The following is a 10,068-nucleotide window of genomic DNA, read 5'->3' as shown; positions in this document are numbered from 1 at the left end:
ATGACATAGGCAATTAACGTAGCAAGGTGACAATATGTGTATTGCATATTCAGGTAATGTACATTCTAATTATTCACTTTGAATGTAAAACAAAATTAACTAAGCTTCTTGGATGAGAAGATGATAGAGGGCGGGTATTGAACTGAAGGCCTATAGATAATAACATCACTGCTCTTCTCCATCTGACTTATTAGCTCAGTTGGTTGGTGATCCGAAGGTCCCAGGTTCAAATCCTGGATAGTCAGTGAAATTTTTTCACTGGCTGTCATTTATGTATGTGTTGACTTGTGTTAAAAACCTTTCTCATACAAAATTAACTAAGGTTTCAGTGTAATCTGTATTACTTTATTTAGAATGTTGTGTCACCATTATCTTTCCTTCAACAAAACCTTCATTTACCTGTTTTGGATCACATATGATACAGAATGCATTTCTTATGAAAATTGAGAAGACACGACTATACTGTGGATACCAATTAGTTCAAATATCCATGGCACCAAATTAAAAGGAAGACCAATTGTACATAAATAATCATGATTTATAGTACAAAAATGAGGTAGTGTTTCTTGAGATTGCAACTCAGTATGTTGTTTACAAATGACCAACACAGCTATAAAAACATCCATTGAATTTGTGGATGCTGTATCACAAATGCATTTTCACCCCACAAGGCAACTTACCCACTGCGCATAACACAACTTGTCCACAATGATACCTTTACATTACATTCTTATTCAGTGGGTGCGGCTTGTAAAGAATACACATAATTTGATTGGTTTTCGGGTGTGTATATGAGACAATATTAGACACTGATATTTGACAGCATGCAAATTATCACCGAAATGCTTGTTGAGATCAAGTTATTACCGGTACTAAGGGACTACTCCATTTCTACAAAAAAAGTTTCTCTTATTCGGTGTTATGAAAAAATCATAACGATATGAAAAGAAGGGTTGCCCAACTAAGTTGCCAATAGTTGGATTGGATGCCAGAAAAACATAACATCATTTTAGATTGATTGTAACTTACAAGTTAGACCTTTGCAATATTCAATTTCTATTGTGTCCATGGCAATAGCCACCAATAAAGTTGGTTTACAGCACACATGAATTGGTGCCAAGAGTCCTTGATACATTTTTGCTTACAGCATACAATGATATACAGTTGATTGGGAAATCTTCATCATAAACCAAATAATTGCTGATCCACCTGTCTTCTCCTCTCATCACTAGCCTTGAGTTTATTGTGAAGATCTGCCATGCTACAGTGGAGAAAAAACATGAGAACATATATAAGTGATTAAAACTACATCTATAATATTCACATATGATTGTGATGTCAGATTGCAAGCTGATATGAGGATAACTGTGCATCCATTGTTTGAAGATATTGTGACAAATCTCAACATTTTGCCTTGGGAACTGAGGAATATCCCAAGTGACAAAACCCAACTGGCTCACATTACCTTTGTGTAGAAGATAGTCAGAATGCCTGGTCTGTTGTCAATTTAAACCACTATAACTATTACACCAAACCTTGCACAATGGAGAACAGCAATTACATCATACTGAAATGAATTTTGTGTTATTCAGGTAAACAAATTACATTATTCAAGAGCAAATATTGAAATATATGGATTGACACACACCTGATCCTCATTATTCTAACTGAGATAGTATTAATTCCACGCAAATGTGTTGACCCACCTTTGCACACTATTTTTTGTGGATCCAGAGCACATCAAACACACTAAATTGCATTCTGGATACAAGGAATGTCCTTCTGATATCAAATGATTTAGATTTTTTTGAAATTCACAATATAATACAAATTTTATGGCTAATAATTAAAAATGGGCATTGTTGACTTTATACATCTATTGATCTGTACATAAAGTGTATGTAGCTGGGAGGAAAAGCTGACCATCATATGAATATTTTGACCTCTCCTATTGAAGATATATAATACATGAAGTTTAATTCCCAGAAGACCTAAATTTTGATATCATCAGGACATTTCTCGTATTCAAAATGCAATTTGGTGTGTCTGACACGCTCACAGGTCCCACAAAAATACTGTACAAATGTGGATGACCGAACCCTTAAAGATTTTCAATGGCATAGTTTCATTGTGTGTACGCTACAGGTATCAAAATGATTGGACACATACGTTTCCAGCGATTATGGACAAGACTACCTGCATCAATATGCAAGATATTTGTATGTTCTCATTATAAAAAGTCATAAATGATATATTCTGACCATTTCAAGACAACCTAAAACTGCATTTGAAAGAAGCAGGCTTCTCATAAAATATAAAAACTGACTGGTACCAATCAATCTGATATAACCTGTATTTCAATACTAGCTAGTGCCGGGTTTCCCAATTATATTTGCTTGCAGGCCACAGAGTGGCGAATTCATTTCAAAGATTAGTGTTTGAGGGCCAATAAACCTTGCTTTGCTCTGTGTACTGTTTATTTCAGAGCTGATCAATGGCCAACCACACTTGGTCAGCGGGCCAGATTTGGTCCTCGGGCAGCCTAATGAAAACCCCTGATCTAGTGCATGGCTTACCAGTCCAAAGGTTTCAGGTTTTGCTGAGCAGATGCAGCCATCTTGGATCTTTGCTTAGCTAGCTTCTGCTTCAAAGGTGTGGTGTCTTGTGAGGATCCATCACTACCTGCAAGTCAAATAAACAATACGAAAAAATGATGTTTTTTTCTGAGCATTTTAATATGTTGTGCACTCTATGTCAAAAATATATAATTTTAATATTTCTATAGAATTTCCACATTGTACAAACTAATTAAGGGATGAAAACAAGCACTGACATATTTTTCTGAAACTACTTTAACATTTCCTGAAAATGTGTATTTCCCTTTACTTTGTACAGGGAAGTTACAAGCAAAATTTCCTGAAGATTTACATCCCTAACTTAAGACTTGGGCAAGCCTGCTCAATACAGCATGCCCTGGGGTTTAAGTAAAAGGTCAGGGTTAACGGGCACCAGGATTAGGGTTGTGTACGCTGTATCCAGCAGTTGCCTTGAAAATGGAATCAGTAGTTTTGAAGATGAGAACTGTCACAGTAGTCCTTAACAAATTTAAATAAAATATCTGCACACTTGTTTTGGATGTACACCAAAAGATAATTTTCACCAACATCAAGCATGCTTGATTGCATCACTGGTTCTTCTAATACACACAATTTACAAGGTTTAGTTAAAAGGTATTATGTTGTCATAGGCAGACTGTGACAGCTGAAAATTGAATAGACATTGGGAATCATATGCACGGGCTGCAATATGGTAAACACGCTCTTTGCATGACAAACACTCTACGCGCACCCACTTCTAAACTAAACCTTGTAATTGATAAATTAACCTTTGCAATGAATTCTTGGCAGAAATGTTACATCCAACTGTGATCTGAGCAGAGAAACTTTGGCACTAGCCAGTTGTGCAGCTCTTAAAAGGTACCAGTCTGAGAGGAACTTTTTAAACTTTTTAAAAGCTGCCAGGTATACGGGAGTCTTATATTGAACAGGGTAATTTACTACTATAATACTAGCCAGCCGGGTATATAATTTTGCACTTCTACCAGCTTGACAGCACAAAATTTAACAGTCAACTACCTACCTTGTGTAGCCTTCTTCCCAGGTGACACTCTCAGTATCTTAGGCTTCACTGGCGATGATACCAACTCTTGCTTTCTACTTGAAGAACTTCTAGAAACACCCCAGCCAGAAACACTAGAAACACTTTTACTACCCTGAGATCTGCTTGTTGCTAAACTTCCTTTCTTCTTTGGTGATGTCCTCACATTCTTCTTCTGAGGTGGAGTCCTTGCATTCTTTTGTTGCACTTTCACAGGTGTACCTGAAGATGAAGATTTTTGAGGCGTTTGTGGAAGAGGAGCAAAACTTGGACTATCGGGCAGTTGTGAAGTTGGATCTTTGTGACGCTCCTCTTCAGCTATTTTTCTATTCACGTAACTCAGCATATTTTGTAATGAATTCAGATTCTCTCCATCTGTGCTTTCTACTTCATCCATAAATTGGTCTTGTTTTAATCTCTGATGATATAAATTTGACGGGTAATAATCACCTGAAGTTCTCTGTTCACTTTCAACAGTTCTTTGGTTACTATCTTCCAGAGTTCTCAACTCATTAGCATTTGAATCTTGTCGGTGAGAATTCATCCGATTTTGTCCTTTGCTATCTCTATGCCCATTAGTTCTATATGAATCTGGATATATCTGTGCTAGATCACCAGCAGCACTTTCATGACGAGGCACAAATTGGTGGTGATTATTTTCATTTTGATGTATTGACTGACTGAAATACCCTGTATGATGTGCATTATCTGTGTTTGTACGTAACCTTGTATCAGGAGGAAAATCTGGTACCCGGAAAATCCGATCGAATGACTCTCTGTGAGCAAAACTTTCTCCGCTCGTATGTCCATATCCATCTGTGATACTATACCCGAGTAAGGAATCTCTTGAAGCACCTGCTCTTGGTGAGCGAGCATTTGCTCTTGCAAGATGAGCATCAGAGATGCTTCTTCTCATGGAAGTTCTTGGGGTTGTTTCATCAAGGGACGAGTTTCTGAAGGCTGCAGGTGAGTAGTCTGCATCAGAGGGATGTGTCTGATGGGATGGATTGGTTGAATGGGACGGAGTTCCAAAGTTAGCACCAAAAGTGGCTCTTTCGTAACCGGATATTCTTGCGTTGAGACGGGCAACTTCCGCTTCCTGTTGATGGGAAATAAAGACAGAACGAGAGATCAAGAAGGTCCTTATATAAATCTCAAATGCTAAGAAGAGATGTCAACAACTTCCAAAATTGGAAAATAAAAAATAGTCACAAAAGTGGAGGTAAGTTAGATCCAATTGGCTTATCCTCATGTTATATCTTGGAATATGTGCGTACTTAGTATACTGCACCAATAAAGTATCCTTACACTTGAAAAAATAATCACAATTTCAAAACTTAACCATATTGGGGTAATTTTTTTTTTTTAATAGATGCACTATCTAATCCTGCACATTACGACACCACATTGAATCCAATGTTACCTCAAGAAGTAAAGTTACAAGCAACTGAATAGACGAAGGTCCTGTTTTAAAAGTGACAAACTGGCCTATACAAGGCGCAAAAAGATCCAACAAGCGCAACAAAGAGACAACACAGTTTCTTCAATGAAGCTTTACAGCGCTTTGAACACTCCGTGATCTGTGGTAAGGCGCTATATAAATACCGAAATTCATTTATTTAAAACAGTTTTTATTTCAGTTTTTATTTCTCTGTACTTTTCATAACTCTCATTTTATTTGTCAGTTCTTTTGTTTCATTTTTCTTTTGTTCCTTTTGTTTTAAATGAAAGGCACGCATAAATTAGCCATTCACCACTCTCAAACCAGATGTCTAGTCCGGTGGAGTTTTGTATAGATATTTTAGTGCGTATTTTGTATTTTTATGTGAATTGTGGAAATGAATAAATGAATGAATAAATTAGCCATTCACCACTCTCAAACCAGATGTCTTGTCCGGTGGAGTTGTGAATAGTCGCGCAGCAGTGATCATGCAATATAGAATCTCTTACAGGGACATATCTGGAGGAAGTTACCAAAAATTACAAAGCCAAATTAAGAAAAAAAAAAATAGCACTTTTCATGCATGATATGAACATTTAGCATCAACATTTACTTTTAGAATCAATCATCAGTCCTGGTTCATTTTAGGGAACCCTGTTTGTATGATAAATACCTTGATAACGATAGCTTGATTGGCAGCCTCTACGACTTCTTTCCGAGCCAATAGCTCATGCTCCATGTCTGTTATCTTATCTCTCAGCTTCTCAATCTGCTGCTTTAGATTAGATTCACATTCCCTCAGTCTCTTAATCTCCAGTCTGCTGGAAGCTTCCGTTTGATTCACTGATGCCATGAATTCTGCTCGGCTATTCTGCAGTTGAGATATCTATGAGTAAAGGTGGAAAAAAGGAATTTATGGTAAATTTTATTGATGAAGTCAGAGACATATCTAACAAAAACTAAACTGCTCACACATGGACCGGCTATAACGGTACAGTGATAACCGACAACATACTCATAGGAATACCATCACTTGATTTGTTACATCCAATGAAAATTACAAAATTAATGTCTACACCAGTCATTGTGAATACAGACTTCCAATTTGCAAACTAAATTACATTAATTTTCTAGCTAGATAGTTTGCCCCCAAGGTCAAAGAGTGTCAACTAGTACTTCGTTGACAGGAAAATTATACAGCGAGATACAGGGCTTGATGTAAGGTCAATCACACAGGTCCACATGTTTCATCTTAGCCAACACATGAATTTCACAGAAACTTCCCTGATTTTTGCACATGGTCCCTCCTGGTTTCAAAAAAATATTTCCCAGTTTTATCAAAATCATAGCACCATGAGCAATTTTATGAATACTGGTTTGCGTTCACATACCTCTTTCTCTTTTTTCGCCAATTCCTTTTGTTGTGTCTGCTTGATATGAAGTAACTTGTTACTAAATTGTGCTTCATTATCCGCCTCTTGAGCCCTCAGTTGACCAATTTGCTCAACAAGTCTTGCTTTCTCGCCATCTTTTTTATGCAGGAGTTCCATAGCATCTTCCAACTCTCTTGATATTTGATCCTGGAGAAGAAAGCAATAAGACATTATGTACATTACTAAACTGTGCTTCAATATCAGCCTGTTACACCCTTAGTTGACAAGTGTGTTTTCTAAGCATGCGTTCTATGGCATCTTCTTAATCTTTTATTATTTGATCCTGGAGCAATAGAACATAACACAAAACTGCAGCAATATAACATAACATAACATAACATAACATAACATAACATAACATAACATAACAACAAGTATTTATATGCGCCTTTGCCTACGGATTCAAGGCGCAAGAGAAAAGAACACCAACTCAGCATTGTTTAAATTTCCACCTTTTGTTTACTTTGGTGTATAACAGAATTTGAAATCACTTGTTTAATTTCCGTCTGAATCAGTTTGAGTTCTATGCAAAGAAATTAGACCCAACACTTGGCACTTCTCAGTTGGTTCTAGAACCAACTGAGAAGTGCCATGTACTTAAAATGCTATGGCGAATGCACCATATTGGGTTGTCACTCATGGACACCAAAATAGTGTACTGCCAAGTGCCAACATTTATCGGCAATAGCTCTATATCGTACAATAATTTGTGTCTTTATGAGTGTTACAAAAGTCTGCGTGCATAGAATATGTGTTATCAGCAAAAAACAAATAAGCATACACTTCAAATCAAAGTTCATCAACGTATGGTGAAATAATCTGGATGGAGGTATACTATTTTGTCCTCCATGAGTGACACACAAACATGGTTCTATCACAAAGAGATGTAAGTTGTTAGCAAATACATATTGACTTTTCATATATGTGACCGTTCACGGCGAATGAGCCGTAAATTCCTCCCCGGTCAATTTTGTTTTATTTCGTGTTGAGAAAATATACATCATAAGCTTTAAAATGGTGTATCATTTGACTTCAAAAGATATCCAGAAGCGGGGTTATGGTTTGTTAAACTTACTCCTTCAACAAAATTATGGCTTTTTTCGTTTCTACATGTGTCACTTTTTCCACATCGTTGGCAATAAATATTAAACAGTCATAATTGGCGGTCATTTCAAATCATCCCCAAGTCAACGAGGTTTAAGGAAGTTCTCTCATTGTTAATTGTTGGTTATACATACCTATACAAAATACAATGCCTGGAAACCCACCACTTGAACAGGATTTAGCCAAACAAAGCAAACAAAGACCAGAGCTATTAAAATTTCTATAGCCATCTAAGGTAGAAGCATATTATCCACTTCAACAATAGGATTATTGATTGGTGTTTGACTATCAAAATGAGATAGATGTCGCGCCAGCTTAAGTTACTGATGAATACGACCTTCGTACACATTTTACACTGTAACTCAGAATACAATTTAGGGAATTTACGACTCATTTGTGCTGTACGGTCACATATCGGAACTCATTTAATACTCACCCGCTCAGTTTCCATCTGCGTCAATTTGAGTTTTGTTTCTCTCAACTCAGCATGTTGATTCTGCATCTGTTCACATGTTAATCTCAGTGATTGACCCTGCTCTAGCTCCTCTGATTTCTGCTCTTTTACCTGCTGTTGTAAAGTGCTGATTTTCTATATCAATGAAAAGAAAAATATATTGCTGTGTATACATTAGAAAAAATACATTTTATATCAATCAAAATATACCAGGGTAGTCTTTGCAACCCCATGATATGAACTTGTTGTAACCCCAGTGATTCATCCTCGGAGAAAGATTCAACCTCAATCTTCCACTGAGGGAGGGTGAGTTTCAAATGGAGCTGCTAATGTGCTCATTCCATTTGAAATTCATACTCCCCCTGTGAAAGATATTTCCAAAATCTTCAACAGGGGTAGGGTAGTATGGATTTTAAATAGAATAGCCCATTGTTTTAATCTCTTTGTATTCTACAACCTTTTTCCATATCCGAGTCAAATAGAAAAATTCATCTCAACCAGGACAAAAGGAAACAAATTATTTTATATAAAAAGAAGAACCTTTTACCACATTAGGGTTGCACAGCGCATACCATGTCCAAGTCCATGACAATGAGGTGGACCAAATCCATACACCCTCTAAGAGAACATATCCAAGTCTTCCTCTCAGTCCTTGATATATACAAGTCTTAAACAAACACAATTTTTCACCAGGTTTGCCGTCGCAAATAATATAGGAGACAAACAGATAAAGTGATCCCGCCCGGGAATTGAACCCAGGACCTCAGGTTTGTAAACCATTCCCATCAATCATGCCACTGTTTTTCCATGTTATACAAGTCTTACCTCTTCCATCTCATCTATATCTCTTGATTTATTTCTCAGTTCATTGGTTTGTGTCTGTTGTATCTGTTCCAATTGTTGAATCTCTAGTTTCTTTTCCTTCAATAAATCTTGTTGCTGTTGACATTTGTCATCTAGATCACCCATCTGTAAACAACCAAACAAGATTCAAGCGGAAACATATATAAAAGCTCCTGGTATCTGGTTATCTTATATTCATTATCTGGAATAATCTACCACTAACAGTAGTAGAATCACCCTCTGTGGTACAGACAGTTTTCACTTCTTTTACTTTAATTATATTAGACTATTTTAATTATATTAACATTGTCACCACAAGCACAATGATATCAGATCAGGAATTGAGAGAAAGGAGCAGATCATGGTCTGATTTAGACATGGCAGTTACATGTTCTCCATCTTTACTCACTTATTTCCTTAATTTTTGCTGCCATTTTTTTTTGTATTTTTTTGTTTTCCTTTCTCTTGCACCTCGAATCCATAGGTTAAAAAGGCGCATATAAATACTTGTTGTCATGTTATGTTATCCTTGCTCGTCTTTCCTTGACAACTGAGTCTAGCTGGCTCACCTGGGCAGAATGGTTCCCCAGCTTGTTACGACTGGCTAGTAATGACTTGTTAAACTGGGTGAAGTGACTCATGTGTACTCACCTCGCTTGAGCACTGTTGCAGTTCATCCTGACCCTCCCTCAACTCTTCAGTTTGAGAACCATTTTGTTCCTAATAACTCATCAAATTAGGAACTACTTGACTCAAGCTGACTCACCTCTCTTGAGCACTGTTGGAGTTCATACTGACTCTGACTCAATCTCTTCTCCAACTCCTGTATCTGTTTCTCCATCCTTGCTTGTCTTTCCTTCACAGCTGAGTCAGCTGGCTCACCTGGGCAGAACAGTTCTCTAGGTCATTGTGACTTGCTCATAAGAACTCATCAAACTGGGTACTAATTGACTCAAGTTGACTCACCTCTCTTGAGCACTGTTGGAGTTCATACTGATTCTGACTCAATCTCTTCTCCAACTCCTGTATCTGTTTCTCCATCCTTCACAGCCAAATCAAGCTGGCTTACCTGGGCAGAACGGTTCTCCAGCTCATTATGACTTGCTCATAAGAACTCATCAAACTGGGTACTAATT

General features: G+C 37.1%; 1 protein-coding gene across 1 annotated transcript in view; it reads right to left on the bottom strand.

Moving 5' to 3' along the window:
• Positions 1-210: 210 nt before the first annotated feature.
• LOC140139110 (uncharacterized) overlaps positions 211-10,068 on the bottom strand; it is a 44,960-nt gene continuing 35,102 nt past the window's right edge. The window contains exons 26-33 of the mRNA XM_072160892.1: positions 9,699-9,831; positions 8,915-9,058; positions 8,072-8,224; positions 6,490-6,678; positions 5,772-5,984; positions 3,640-4,756; positions 2,577-2,682; positions 211-1,261 (exon numbers count right to left, since the gene is read on the bottom strand). Of these exons, the coding sequence (XP_072016993.1) occupies positions 1,183-1,261; positions 2,577-2,682; positions 3,640-4,756; positions 5,772-5,984; positions 6,490-6,678; positions 8,072-8,224; positions 8,915-9,058; positions 9,699-9,831 (2,134 nt within the window). The 3' untranslated portion in view covers positions 211-1,182. The remainder of the gene's footprint in view (positions 1,262-2,576; positions 2,683-3,639; positions 4,757-5,771; positions 5,985-6,489; positions 6,679-8,071; positions 8,225-8,914; positions 9,059-9,698; positions 9,832-10,068) is intronic.

This window comes from Amphiura filiformis, chromosome 18, assembly GCF_039555335.1.
Source record: "Amphiura filiformis chromosome 18, Afil_fr2py, whole genome shotgun sequence".
NCBI lineage: Eukaryota > Metazoa > Echinodermata > Ophiuroidea > Amphilepidida > Amphiuridae > Amphiura > Amphiura filiformis.
Note: the sequence above shows the minus strand (reverse complement) of the source record. Positions and strands in the feature narration are given on the sequence as shown.